General features: G+C 48.6%; 1 protein-coding gene across 1 annotated transcript; it reads right to left on the minus strand.

The window, feature by feature from the left end:
* Positions 1-1,118: 1,118 nt before the first annotated feature.
* RAB5C (RAB5C, member RAS oncogene family) lies at positions 1,119-15,480 on the minus strand. The gene is made up of 6 exons (XM_050911861.1): positions 15,445-15,480; positions 5,259-5,503; positions 4,018-4,169; positions 3,580-3,702; positions 2,706-2,799; positions 1,119-2,288 (listed from the first exon to the last, which is right to left on the minus strand). The coding sequence occupies exons 2-6, from the start codon at positions 5,422-5,424 to the stop codon at positions 2,173-2,175; spliced, it is 651 nt and encodes a 216-aa protein (XP_050767818.1). The 5' UTR covers positions 5,425-5,503; positions 15,445-15,480; the 3' UTR covers positions 1,119-2,172.
* Positions 15,481-15,500: the final 20 nt, after the last annotated feature.

The raw sequence follows: 15,500 nt of genomic DNA on the forward strand, positions 1-15,500 counted from the left end.
CCAGTCCAAACCACACTGGAAGCCATGAGACCTCAGGTGTGCCACAGATGAGCAGCCAGGCTCCCTTGCAGGGGATGGAAACAAGCAGCACCCACAGCACCAGGTGAGCAAAGCCCATTTGAGGCCGCTGGAGCCCACGCTCCGCAGGCAGCCTGCGCTCCAGCCAGAGGTCAGGAACTCGGTCACTGAGTCGCTCCAGACCCTTCCTGCTTCCAGAACTTCAAGGAAATCCAGCACGAGCAAAAGGCACCAAGACCTCGCATAGATGATGAAGCCCACAAGAGCCAAGGCTGTTCACACAGACGACTTTATTCGCAGCTACCCAGCAGAGCTTTCAGAGCCCCAACACTGCAAGCCAAGGGCAAGCCCAGCCCCAGGATGGGCACAGTAGCTGTGCCTCTCGCAGAGCTCCAGCAGCAGCCACAGCTGAGGAGAGGCAGCAGGTTCAGGCACCAGCACATCACGATCTTCAAGCTCTCCCAAGCACGTACAGTGCTGGCCCAGCAGTAGAGCTGCAAGGGGATGCTTTATTTTCCATATTGACTCCAGGTCTCACCCATGGGTGTAAGGATCTCCAAGTCCATGCAGCAGTGACAGGAGAGTAGCATCTTTCAAGGCCATCATCCTCCAGGGACAGAGCCATTTTGTTCATTAATGCCTGAGCACAGTATTCCTAAGCCTGTCCAGTTGTCAGGCTGAGCTCCCCTGCATACTGCTCCCCCCACCTCTTCCCAACTTGCACTGTAGTTCCCCTAGAAGTATGAGGCAATGACTAATTCCCACTATTTGCCGCAAGCTCCCTGCATGCTGCTGCACAGCACACCACAAGCTTACAGAACCACCTGCAGCATCATTGTAAGGAGTTCCTGCCTCTCGAGGGAGCTGGCTGCTGCAGGAGCAGCTGGCACAGCCCAGACTCAAGGCAGAGGTCCGAGGGCAAGCAGCCCGTGTTTCTCCCTGCCCAGGGAAGGAAGGCCACGATTCCCTACGGAAGAGCTGGGTGTTGCACACACCACAAGCAGCCTAGCACATCTCAGCCTCCAGCACAACTGTTATGTTCTGGTCCACTCCCATTCTGGTTTGAGCTGATTAAGAAACATGAACATTGTTGATTATGATAGGTTTATAAAAATTTTTTTTTAATCACACAAAACTGAAGTTTGTGATGAAGACTAAGTTGACAGTTCCTCTTAAATACCAGTATGCATAAGACATTGCATTAGGCACTAGGCAGCAGCCAACATCAGTTAGAGTCTGGCAACAGAAGCCATTTTAATACCTCCCTTCATACTTCATGGAATTACAGGCTTTTGCAATACATATCGTTTCCACTGACAAGTTATCCGAGGTTTCCCCCACCCCACCTCTGTACATCAGTAAACCATGTGTATTCACACTAGAGTAGGGTTAACAACATTAGTGGCATCACAACCATCAAAAAAAGGACAGTTTTCTATACAAGATTTTTGCAAAAGTTGCAACAGGATTAGTGCATTACGACAGAACTGGAGATAGAAAAAAAAGAGTTGGCATGCTAGAGTCCAACACAAATAAAGACAACAGGCAGCTAGTTGTATGTACTATATTGACAAGATACTGATTGGTTACATGAAGAAACATACAATACAAAATACAGAAGAAACCAGTTTTGCTTCCCTCTGCCCCACCCCAGAATACTCATAATTGATTTGGTCAATAAGTGGCTGAAAAGCCAGAGTTTGTCACTATAATGCTACAGTTTAGTGGTTGCTCTAGGCATATCGTACTGGCGTTAGCCTTAGCTTGTACATACGGGTAATTTTAAACAAGGTTGTCTAGTCTCAATATCCCTTTGTTTCCAATAGTGAACTACAGTACTGTGGGACCTGGGTGCTGCTGGCCCTCACCCGTGGGCAGGGGTGAGCTGGCTGGGCAGACACCAGGTCATGCATCCACCACCACCAGGAAGAGGGAAGAGCAGAAGTTCATATATTAAAAAAGTGACTTAAGACTTAGAATTGAATTAGTATTTGTACAGAAAGGTGCAGGTGGAAGAACTCCCTCCAGCCTATGATCAGAAAGGGATGGAGAAATCACAGCAGCCACCGGCAGCAGCCGCTCTACGGTAAGTGCGATTGTTAGCGTGGATTCCAGTCACGTCATTCGAGGGCTCCGTCAGGCAGGAACGGCTGCTCAATTGCTGCAGCACTGGCTCCTGCTGGGCTGACTGCTCTCCTGAAGGTCCACCACCCGATTCCTACCTGGGCCACCAGGAACGTTCTGGGGTTCATTTTTTGGCAGTTTCTTGGCTAGAAAGAGACAAGATGTTAGTAGGCTCCTCTACAGAGGCCAACCTCCTCCCCGGTGCAGGCCACAGGCTGGGCTCAGCCCCGCTCTGGCCCAAGGCCTCACCTCTTAAGGAGCTTGGGATCAGACACTGCTAGCAGCACGAGTACAGCAAACAAACCCACTCCTAGTTTTGGCTGTCATCAGTCCTGCTCCTTCCTTACTCACCACCCCAGATAAAGGGAGAGAGGGAACAGGCTTTGCAAGGCAAAGGCTCAAACGCTCAGGGAGTGACTGTTCACAAAAGTGTAGCACACTGGTCGTCTACTCCAGTAAGAGCCTCCAGACCTGGCTGACATGGGAGCTCCCATGGTTTGCAGCAGGCTGCACTGCTGGTGCTCAGAGCTACTCCAGCCATCCTTCCACACACAAGCTGTTACCTATTGCCATGAAGATTTCATTCACATTCATCGCTGTCTTTGCCGACGTCTCCATGAACAGCAAGCTGTTGTCATCTGCATATGTTTGTGCATCCTACAAACAATCACATCAGAGTGGTAAAGGCATCCTGCCAAGAGGATGCCCAAGCAGGCTTCACACGCTTCACTTGTTGGCAAACTAAACACTGAGAAACGCTCGGTCCCATCCCAGGCCAGATATTCCCACCCCAGTCCCCTGACCCTGCCTGGCCAGGACAGCCGGGAGACATGCACCACTGACAATACTGCATGGCTGGTGTCCCAGCAGCCAAGCTGGAGTACCGCAGCACAGACTGTTTGTGAGCCACTGGAGCCAAATGTAGAGACAGCATGTCCCGAGCAGCACACCACCTTGTACTTTGGTTAGCTGGGAGAGTAATACACACTGTAATGCACCACAAGCAATCCTGTGCAGAGGTCTGAGATAAGAGCTTCTCCTTGAAAGTCTGCCTTAGACAAGGTAAGAGCTGTGAAGAGCAGAGAACAAGCTGGGAATGGTTCTTCACATCTTGTATCTAAAAGATGCTGTTTCATACGCTGCTGAAGACAGCCCCAGCGGAGTAAGGCACCAGAAGAGACTGCAGACAGACGCTTGTGCTCTGTGGGCCTTATCCTCCACATTTGTCATAACTTACCAACTAGAGCTACAAGTGCTGTGAAAGGAGTGCATGGGAAAAGCAGGCTACAATTCACTTCAAGTGGCATCCTGGGGTCCTCAGCAGCATAAATCTTGACTTCCACTCTCCCTCAAAGCATTTTGCACATCGCCCCCACTTAAGCAAAAAGCTGCTTTCCCAACTCGCTCAGGTTACAACTGATCTGGATTCCCACTCACCTGGAAGTCCACAGCTCTCTTGGTAGCAAGGTCTGCTTTGTTTCCTGCTAGTGCAATTACAATATTGGGGCTAGCCTGCCTCTGCAACTCTTTCACCCAGTTCTTGGCCCGTACAAATGTGTCCTGGAAGCAAACAGGAGGCAGCAGTCAGGAAGGGCAGCCTCTTATTAATCCACAGTGAAGATATGATTAGAACAAGTCTTTCCTGTAAGTGTTCTGCCTCTACAGCACTTTGTAGCAGGATCCTTTATCAGCTTAGACAGCCTTGGTCAGAACTGAGGAAGAGGCCATTAGCAGTTTTCAAGAAACTCAGTACCTGCAGGCAGGCATCTGCAGGGACTCTGAACCCAGACACGCTCCCAGGGAACCGAGAGGCATCAGCTGCAAGCGCAGACACCTCCTCCCCAGTAAACACTCACAGCCCTACGCAGTACTCACTGTGTTAGTGATGTCGTAGACAACGATGGCTGCCTGGGCACCTCGGTAATACATTGGCGCCAGGCTGTGATACCGCTCTTGTCCTGCTGTATCCCATATTTCAAACTTCACCGTTGTGTCATCCAGGCAGACTGTCTGTGTTAGGAAGGCAGCTGAAAGAGAAGGTGCATGTTTGCCTTACCTCCAGCTGGAGAGCCCCTGCAGCAAGAGCCAGGAGCTCGGAGCAGCTCTGCTTTTGCATGGGCACAAGCAGAATCCCCAGACAGAGGCCAGTGTGGTGCCACTTGCTGTGGAAGTTGCAGCTCTGCTGTATCATCAAGCTCCTTGCACACAGGAACCCAAGAGCCGCCACGCAGCCGACAGGAAGGTGGCCCTGAGAGCCCGGGCAGCAGACGGGCACCGGAGCAGCAGCACTGCCAGTCCCTTCCCCAGCAGCCTCCTCTCACAGATCACACAGTACAGCTGCAACATCGCCAGGATTAGCTTCGGAGAGCGCCACAGTGCCAAAGCACTGCAGTCAGCCCAGTTACTGCGCTCCCCAATTTAGTAACTGGTTATTTTCTTGCTCCAGCGAGTATAATACCATGCGTTACAACTAGGATAAAGGCAACCAGCCTTGGATACAGATTGAATCAGAACAGCAGAGTGCCCACATGGCCCTCTGCAGCAGAGCATTAAGCCCTGCTTGCCCATAAGCTATACTTAACAGCTATACTTACTCCCTGCATGGGTTACTATAGGGACAAATCAAGCCTTTTCTCAGTACACACCTCCTAATGTTACTGCCCAGAGACCCAGGTGCCGACTGACCTTTGATTGGTGACACCATGCTAAGGATTTCAAGCTAAAGAACTACTAGACCTGAAAGAGCTGTGGAAGTAGTTAACAGTATCAGGCTAGAAACAGCCCCAAAATCCCAGGTCATGGTCTGAAAAGATAATTAAGGGCTATAAACCAAGCTGAAGGCTGAAGGCCTCTGTTCCAATTAGAAGCAGGAATTCAAGCACTGGAAGTGAAGATGCCTTAGAGGCAGAGCGCACAGTTGCCATAGCATTATTCTCTGCTGCGCTGATCTTCACACTAACAAACAAATTGTAAACCAAGAGTTAAAGCATTAGCTGCTTGACTTATAGCAAAAACCCCAGACCAGATTGAAATAGCCATTATTACTTCTGATACCACTGGACTGCATTAGTGAGGCCAGCATCTTTTAGCTGTAGGCATCTGGAGTTGGCACTCACCTCCAATCGTGCTCTCCTGGTACTCGTGGAACTGCCCCTTCACAAAGCGCAGAACGAGGCTGGACTTCCCCACTGCCGACTCTCCCAAGAGAACAAGTTTAAACTGGCAGATTTTGTTTCCAGCGGCTGGTCCATTCGGTCGAGCAGCTCCACCTCGACCTGCCATTGTAGCCTAAGTGCAGGAGTGCCGAGAGTTAAGGATGCTGCAGGTTCTGCACTGGGATCCACCTGGAGGCAGGTTGCAACTGGAAGAGGAGGTCAGAGTTAGTGACATGCTCATGGACCAGCCGTACCAGTTCTAGAGGGTGGGTTCGATCTGCAACCACCATCAGCACAGGCAGGTGGTGACTCCTTCCCATGGTGGAAAGTTACCAACTGCATGCACCACAGCACTATTGGGCAGCTTCTGTCAGTCGGCAGCTCCTTCAGCAGGAGCTTAAGTCTTCTGAGCCTCCTTGGAGAAGGGATATTGGTAACACAAGCTTTTCTCCCCACCAGTGGGCCCTCCAGCACTTCCATGCTGTGTGGATGTTACACACACCTTGCTAGGGTGAGGCAAGTAAAGAACAGCCAGCACACCAATTGGTGTTATTAGAGCTTTGTCTACTAAAACAATTACTCAGTTCATGGAGGTAACTGAGGTTGACCTTTAGCTCCTTCCTCCTCTCCCGAGTTCACAAGGTAGCAACTTCAGACTATCAATGCAGTACAGAGACGTTCGAGTGCCACACGTAAGCCATTACAGGAAGCAGTTCTGTATGTCAGTCCTTCAGATCACAAGGCATTCAAAGGGAGTTTCTACATTCAGCCTGTTAGTTCAGAGGCCCTCACACCAAGCCGTTAAATACTGCATCTTAGAGCAGTCCTGAGGAAGGCCTTTGAATTGCTAGGCAAGCAGCTTGCCACAGGGAGGGAAGTCATTTGGTAGCAGCCACTCTGGGCACAGGCTGCCTATTCAGGGACTAAAAGCAACTACTCCCATCCCTGCTGCAAACAGATACTCACCACCAAACAAGAGTCTCAACAGCTTGATCCAAATGTAGAGGCAACACCTGACACTTGCCACTTCCCACACTGTCCCAGCTGCCTCAATGCCCTTATCCCACATCGTTCCAGGTCATCAGGCTACTGGCCACATTCTTCACGAGAAGCCTGTTCAAATCCAGCTATGCTGAACAGCACAAACAGGTAGCATCACCCGTGATCAGAACTGCCATCCCATCTCCCCAGCACCAAATCGCTAGAGTCGTGCAGAAGCACAAAACCATTGCAAGAACAGTAAGACAAGCATCTATAGTTAACCACAAGTGAAGTCTCAGTGCCTTCCTAACCATTTAGCTCAACTGCACGCAGCAGAGAACAGGAGTACTTTCAAAGTGCACAGTTATACAGATTTAGGCATATTTCCTGTACTCATCACAACTCCCACTTCCTGTCAATGATAAATGCTACAACTGATTGCATCTGCTCTGTATCACCACTTTCCCTTCAACTCTCATAACCCAAGCATCTTGTTGACGGAGACAACTGCAAAAAAAAAATCCCCCGAAAGCCAATTTCTCCTCGTTCTGAGTGTACCCTCAAGAAACTCTGGGTATGCTCTGAGTACATCCAGCATTCGCCCAGCAAATACCAGATTCCTACGAATAAAAAGCTTAAAGTTGAAATGGGTCTGAACTGGAGCAGTGTGTCCTGTGAACAAGACTCAGGCCTGCCTCAATACAGAGGCTTACCAAAGAAGAGTTTCAAATACCTGCTTTCCAGAGCAAAGCCTGTCCAGTTGTGACTGCTGTGAGGCTACTTTAACTACATCTCAAGTTTAAACTCAATTCCATGGTTTGACAGGAAACCTACAGCCATTTCAGTCCAAGAGCTCATCCGGAGGGATAGCCCATTAGTGTCATCAGCTGGAAAACCTCTTCAGCTTTCAAAACACAAAAGCACTTGAGCATACTCTGACCTACAGAGACAATCAACCTCAAATTGCTTTGACCAGGAGGCAAGTCAGAAACCTACTGTTAAGTCAGTACCATTCACTGAAGCTAGCAGGCAGGAAAGAAACCATGAGTAACTTCACGGTGTGGTGAGATGTTTCAGTAGCCTGAGCTGCGAAGAAGCCGTTGCTTTGAGTGTCCTGTCCAGTCTTGGGTTAAGTCAGTGAAGAAATTGCAATTCAGAGCTGGGTCCCTGCAAAGGCCAGTAACACTGTCAGGACCCCCACCTCCTCTTCCGAGGAAGGACAAACACTGTTTTGACAGGATGAGCAAGCCTGATAGGAAGCAAATTAGCAACTTGTTTTGCTGGATGATGAAGCAGCAGCATTTTGCAGCTCTGGCCAGGAGCAGCTTGATTACCACCAGGTTTGAGAGGCACAGCAGCAGCTCTACATCCCTACCAGCCTGAAAAAGTTTCCACCTTCTAGAGTTTCTCCTCTAACCAGAGTTTGCAAGGGAACTGCTTTTGCTTGTTTAACCTTGTATTCATTTACCAGGGCAGTCTTTCAGCAATACGTAAGCTCTGTCACTGTTTCAGACTAACATTCTGCACATTAAACGCCACGTGAATCATGCCTCTACTGAGTTATGACCTCCTGAAATATGATAGGGGTGATTCCCAGAGCAAAACAAGGAAATGAGCCTGTTGACATCCTCAAGTCTTAGTGTGACCTATATTTCATAGATCTTGATTCATTTTGCCATCTGGTTGCGCTACATGAACTCAAACAGAATTAGGCAAGCATGTCTGTCTGTCCAACTCATCATGGAGAGCTACTGATCAGAGCAAGTAGTCAAGCAGCTAGAGCCTTTGACCACTTTTAATTATGGAGAACCTGATCACCATCTAAAGCTGGTTTGAAGTTTGGCTGCAGGATTACATGACTTCATGTCCACCTGAGAAGCTGCCAGATCTTTAGGATGTTTGGGTGGAATTTATGCAGTTCAGATGACCCTATTTGCAGCCATCACTAACAGTCTCAGGCTAAGAACATACCTGAGATCAGGATGACCAGCTTAGCATTTCTGCTAATGTTCACAAGACCACCAAATAATTGAAGTGAGCGACTACCAAAGCTGTAGACACTGAGAACTCTCCATTGCAGGAGGATCAGATTGGCACTTTTTGCTAATGCCAACATCTTCGAGGATTTCTGCATTCCTGTCAGAAACAGAACTCCACTCTGCTGAAGGCAGAAGTAACAGGCAGCTAAACTACACAGCCTGGATCCATGCTAGATCAGCCCACACTGATCAGTGAATACTGGTTTGAGAAACAGGGAGTGCTTCATGCTGTATGAAGCCATTTCTGGTGCTCAGGGAGGCTGTTCATCCCCTCTTCCAGCAGAGTGGATTGGGCATGCACCCCTGCCTGCTCCCCGAGAGAACACTGGCACTGACACTTGAGCCATGGGTCAGTCAGACCAAAATAACTGCAGCGATACTGTGCAGACAAGTGAAAGCAGCTGAAGTTGCAGCTTGCCATACTAATTCAAGAAGTCAAGACCATGAGAAGGAAGGGTATGATAGGGTACCCATGTAATCAAGATTAACAAGTATTAATTTTCCTACCAGCTTCTTGTAACCAGTGAAACTCAGCAGCTTGTGATGTCACAAGCTCCATAAAAAGGTACCTGCTGGTTTGTTTGCTTGCCCCACCCGCCTCCTGCTTACTGAAGCACAGGCAGGAGCTCTGCATCACACAGGCAAAAGTACCAATTTTTTTATTGTAAACTCCTGGAACGGACTCTTGTTTGCTTTGAGATCAAAGACAAGTTTCAATGCCTGATGCTGTCCAACAACCAAGAACTCCAGGTCTATCACTTCTGCAGTTTATGCCACTCTCAACACCTCACCCGTTTCCCAAGATTTGTTGTAGGGGCTTGTACACTGCCATGAATATTGAATTCAAGAATTTGAGTGCCCTAAATGAGAAAGCTCATGCCAGCGCTGCTGCATTCCCAGCCTACCCAAGAGCAAGGCAGTTCTCCAGAGCTGTTAGGATGCTCGAGAATAGCACAAGCGCTCGTTTCAAACAAACTAGCCCAGTACAAGAACCCCAGTCTCCACGGGGCAATTACTATCAGATCCCCATGTTAACCCCTGCATGAGAATTGCTTTACAAGATTCCCTACCACAGGGAAGCTGCTAGTTTAAGGTGTCAGAAGTTACAGAATCTGATATTTTTGCCCTGCATTCACCCAGTAGCAAGGACTACTCTGAAAGCTGGCGATATTTAGAAACCCAATCCTGAAGAATCTAGTTACCCAAGAGGACTGCTGCTGCTCTCAGCTATGCAAGAAACCATTTCACTGTGGATTTGTTGGCTTAGAATCAAAGTACTCAAGACAAAAGCCCCAGTGAAGTATTTATCTTGTTAAATAGCTGACAGCGTTACATGAATTTCTTGGCAAAGCAACTCCTGCAGTTACTGAGTGGTTTTGCTTTACCTAACACTGAATGGGCAGCTAGCCACTGCTAGCAGGAAGCTTGTGCTACCTTGCTCCCACCCAGAACTGGCAAGTCAGCTTTAGGACCCAGATTCACAAGCAACTTCCACAAGCAGGACCAGCAGCAAGCGTGGGACCCACCAGAACACCACACAGACTCCACTAGCCCAGATTAGCATAGTGTGAGGTGTCAACCTGATTTTCCAACACATCAGTATGATTAATAAGAACAAACTTCAAAAGCCGTACTGCAGTAGGGTCCACACTGCAGAGGAAGGAGTAACAGATCCAGCTCTTACTGATGAGATGAACCAGGAAACAGACTTGAAGTACAGACCTCAGTCCCTCAGCCCCACAAAGTCTGATCAGTTTTAATATTTCATCTTTCTACAGACAACATGCACTTCCCTCTACAAACAAAGAACACTTAGTCTCTTGATCAGTAAGGCTATAATCTGGAGCCTCAGTAACAGCTCTAAATTGGGGAACTAGTCATTGCAGTTGTCAGGAGCTGCGCTACAGCCTTAAAATGTAGACTCACAGACCTAAATCAGCTCAGACAGCAGTTTCAGAAGTACTCCTATGGTTGTTACACTATCATAAGTTAAAGTCAGAACTTCTCTGTAGAGTCTCATGCCCAAGCCTCCCTCCCAAAGACTTGGGCACGCTCATTTTAATTTAGAGGTAAATAGGATTTACATTGGCAAAAAGTTAAATTCCTTTTTGTTGGTAGCTACAGTCCTGAACAAGAATAGTAGAATCTGTAATACCAGCTCCTTTTCATGCTTTTAATACTTGCATCTGTTTCCTGACATCTGCAGAGCCATGGCCTCCAAAGCAGCCCCAGCAGCCGGCTGTTTTTCAAAGCAGCTTTTCAAAAACAATTCTATCAGAGATATCAAGGCCACTACCCCGCAGTAACCGCTAAATCCAGCGCAGAGGCCATGTGCAGCTGAGCTAGCAGGACAGTACAACACGCAGCTACCCCCAGCTGGGCAATCCAGGGCCAAGCCAGCAGAAGAGGCCCTTCCATCGCTTCATGATGCGAGCTGAAGCCTGGTCTTGTGAAGGACAGTTGCCAACCACAGTGAAATGGAGCCATCTTCCTTCAGTCATCTCTAAAGCTTTTTAAGGCAAGACAAACCCAAGAGAAGAAATCCTGACGAAGGCCAAGTTTCTGCTACTTCTCAAGGCCTCATGCATGAGGCCCTACTGACAGGCTGCTGCTCAGAGCTGAGCACAAGTGGCCAAACTGAAGATCTGATCTGAACAGGCAGCGCTGTACTTGGCCAAGATGGTCTGAAGTTCAGATCAACTCAGAACACATTGTTATATACAGAAAGCTACCGCTCAGTTGGAGACTAAATCTCATTTGCTAGATGTCATCTGCTTGAACTAGGCAAGTCAGCTCTAAGACTGTTAGGAAACTACAAAGCCAGGAACACTCGTGCATCCTACAAAGCTGATCTGACTCTTTAGAAGGTGAGGCAAAGATCACAGCCTGCATGACTGAGTGAAGTGCAGTACTTTGGCCAAAGGGAGTTACCAAGCTCCCTCAAGCCTTCTAGCCAGTTTAACCCCATACACATCCCCTCAGAAGGGTTTCCTAGGTTTAAGTGGTTATCCTTTACCAGGAATTCTTGAAAACAACTCATGACGTAAAAAGACATTACGCTTACTGATACTACCTTGGAGCTACAGTTTTTTATACTCAGAGAGTTTAATAGGTATCAGCAACAAGAGTTATTACCATGTTGGTCACTGGCAGCACAAGAAAGTTCCATGCCTAATCCAGTGGGGGTTTTAATTCTGCAGAATAGCATGACTAATTGCTTTTAAAACTGCAGTTAGTGTCCTATTAGATCACCACAGCTGAACAGAGCAACAGCCAGTGAGGCCAGGCTGAGGTGTAGGGCTTCTGCCTGGTCCTCATGTATCAGGAAAGCAGCAGGGATAACACTAGAACTCACGTTCTAACCAAGGCCACCGAACCCCTAGTTGTGTTGACACAATAGCAAGTGAACTCATACCAGATCCAAGTGATGGAAGACCCACGAATGCAAGCTTTTGGGACTGCTTTGGTCAAGCTCCACTTAGCTAAGCTATGGAGACAATACACTTGCAAAGATTGCTTTAAAAAGAGCGGAATGAGAAGTGGCAGCTTTCTACCAACCATTACCAAGGCATGAATTGCAGCAAAGACTTCTGTGGAAGAGTTCTGCATCACTTTCATTTCACATAAGCTTCTCACTAGCTGTAGGGAGCAAAGCCTCCATATTCCCTGTCCCCACATTAACTCCCTCTCGGAGGTCTTACCTACTTTCAGTTATCCTTGATACCGCAAGAACTTAGTCCTGTTTCACAGAAGATGAGGCACAACTAGGCTGAAGGAGTAACTCATGAGTGCAGTCTGGACCAACTACAAATTGAACAAAAGCATCAAGTTTTTAATTCTGCAGGCAAGGTTTTTACCTCCTGTTCTTGATATCATCCACTGCTCAGCATGCCCTCAAAAGACACAGCTTAATTTTGACCAGAAGTCCAGCAACATGTGCCTTTAGACAACACCTACTACTCTGTGAATAAGGCGGCAAGATCATTAACAATGCAAAGCAGAAAATTGCCATCTTCACTGCAAAAGAGTCAGTGACCTTCATAATATCTTTTCCAGACTGCACAAAGATCTCTTGCCTCTAGCAGCTCCTTATTTGGAGCTCCACCAAATAAAAGCAAACATGAAAACCAGTGTTTTCTTATCTGTTTATGTAGAACTACTCCAGCAGTTCATTCCTGTGCTCCAGGGGAGGAAAGCGTTCCTTTTAGGATTTAGATGAAGCTTTATTCTTCCCCAGATACTGTCACTTCCAGGAAGGTTCATTGTTTCTGGCTAGCATTTGGAGTGTTTTCATAGTGTTACTCTGACAACTTAACAGAACTTGCATAAGAGGACTTCAAACTTCATACCCCAAGGGAAGAAAACAGCTGACTCCGCCATTTCTACATTCTACCCTCTTTTAAGTATGCTGACCGAAATACTTTGGGCTACGCCCACTTCATTAGAAGCGTTCCCATTTCATTTCCTGTGTCTGAAAGTACTTGGCATCCTTTCCCCCTCCCTTTTCAGGGAGATGCCATGACCACCCATCTGCTAAACATGCGGAGGTTTAAGAAGTTAGGATCAAGAGTTAATGACCAGCAGGGCCTAGAGCAATTCTAGAGCTGATCCCTCTTCAGACACAGAAGAACTTTGCTGTAATGGAGATAATTCCACTTCTCATGACAACAATTAAGTTTGGCCAAGCACACAAAGTATGAATACATTACTGGACAGTTTTGTTTCAGACACTGCCCAATCTATTATTGGTTTCACTAGTAAAGCAAATGGACCTAAACCCAACTCTGTTCATAGTAAAACTAGACAAATGTTTTATTTTACTATATTCATATCCACACATCAAGCTAGCCTTCCCCTTACTGCTCTCCAGTAACTTAAACCCTTCTTCAGAAGTCCCATTTCATCTTGCCTGTGTTGCTCCCTCACCTGAAGGGGTATCAGCACCTACTTAAACAGCCCCAAGGGACCTACACTGCCTGGCACTATCTTAAAACAAATGTCATCTAAATTAGCCTATAGTATCTTAAAGGGAAAGATTGCCTCTAGAGGTAGATTTTTGCTATGGAAGTAGTTGACTGGGCATACTGCTGAGACTCAAGAGAAGTCTGAGATAATTTCAGCACTGAGACCCAGTTACTGAATCTAAGCATTGCTTTTCTTAACCTTACAGGTCTATACAGACTTGTGCTTTACCTGCTCTCCTCACTCCAAGAATGCATTAAGACCAACGTTGTCTCGTAGCTGCCTACACACACTATTCTGAATTCTTCACCCTTTTCAGTCACAGTTCTTTCACCTTATTATCCAGTTAAGCTGAAAAAAAGTAAGAGACTTTTAGAGTCAAGGCAGTAGTGAACATTAATGGGATATTCCAAGAAAGTTCACTCAGACAGGCATGTCAATTCACTCAGACATTGGCACATCAAGCCAATATGAATCAGAAGTATCTTTCTTTTTTTGGTCTCAACCAAGGTTGAGAGTCCTGCCTTCAGAGTAGGCTCAGGAGTCCTAACTTAGTGCAAAGTGGAATTGATGTCATGCTATAAGCAGGGCAGCTCAAATGTGTTGACCCACCACACAAAAAGCTAAGAATAGTAGATGCAAGTTGTTCCATGTAAGACTTAAAATAGTACCTCGGTGTACTCTCTTCCCTCTGATTTCCTTACACGCTTGGAAACAGTCAAGGTCAGAACTCCAACAGCCACATACAAAAGCAACAAGCTAAAGGTCAGCTGAGATCGAGTCAACACTGTATTTGGTCTAGCTGGCAGACCAGTTTACAGTGAGAGTCACAATTAGTTAGCAGAGAGCAACTACGACTGTCATGGCTCCTCACGGCCCCCACCCAGCCCCAGGAGTTTTCGCAGCACCTTGGGCATTACCAGGAATAAGGTTCAAGCAGCTTTCACAGGACTTAGCACTACAAACCTGTTGCTCATACCTGCATCTGCACTATTAGCCTTATCAGGATCACATACCGACTGGCTGTGCTCTCAGCTTACACGCAGTGGTCTCCCCCACTGCGCTGAAGATCCAAGCATGGCCTTGCATCTGAGCGCATCTGGGTTTCCTTCCAGACAGGCTGCAAAACCTTCTTGCAGACTTTGTGCCTCATTCTAGAGCCTGCAGCACCACATATTTCGCTTCACAAATGCCCCTTGGGGGGCACAGGGGCTGCGTTTGTCACCAGCAGCAATCCAGAACAGTCTCCGCTCCACTAGAACCTATTGTCAGCAGGTAAAGTCACATCCTTCAATTAGGCAGTCCTCTACTCAGGAACCTGGCTGGGCTTTCAGACTTCTAGAGTTTCTATTCCCACCTCAGCAGCTGACTAGCTACAACAAAATATTATACCACTTCTATCCTTACAGGTGCCACACCTTCCCCAAATTCTATTTAACTTCCAAACAGTCATCGCTACAAGAGAGACAAAGGAGTTGGGAAACAGCAGTCAGGCAGACCCAGCACACCGACAGCAGCACTCGTACTCGCTGCCGAGCGAGCCCTTCCTACTTACAAAGGACAACAGCCCGAAGGAGTGGCAGACATGACATTCTCCTTGAGTTTGAGATCATCACCTTTGACGTGTTGATCTTTCCCAGCAGCATAGCTCCCTTCCCTGGTTACGGCTCACTACGAGACCAGTGCCACACTCCACAAGGCCGGAGCCGCCGGTGCACCACGGCGGTGCCGCTCTCCCGCCTCGCCAGGACACCCAGCGGGTCCGGCCGGCCCAGGACCCGGTGAGGGGAGGTTTATTTCGGGCAGCCTCGAGGGCCGGAGCCCCCCGCCCCGCTGACGGCACCGCCAGCTCGCTGCGCACCCCAGCTCACGCAAACCCCGACGGCGCAGCCGAGACGCGGCGGCCTCGCCCCACTCGGTAGAGCGGGGCCCTCGGAGCGACGCCGCCCCACTACCTCCCCCAACCGGCCGGGCTCCCGGGGAGCCGGGTCTGCGGCGCACGGGCCCGGTAGAACCGGGCCCCCAGGCCAGGCACCGCCCGGAGCAGGGCTCGGCACCGAGCCGCGCCGGGCACCGCCTGCCCTGAGCCCCCGCGGGCCGCGTCGCAGCCGACCCCGCCGCGGCGGTGCGGGACGAGCGGCCCCGCTGGCCCCGGCCCCACTCACCGCCCGGAGCGCCGCTCCCGCCGCCGCAGGTGAGTCTCGCAGGCCCCGGCCCTCAC

Source organism: Gymnogyps californianus, chromosome 28 (genome assembly GCF_018139145.2).
Source record: "Gymnogyps californianus isolate 813 chromosome 28, ASM1813914v2, whole genome shotgun sequence".
NCBI lineage: Eukaryota > Metazoa > Chordata > Aves > Accipitriformes > Cathartidae > Gymnogyps > Gymnogyps californianus.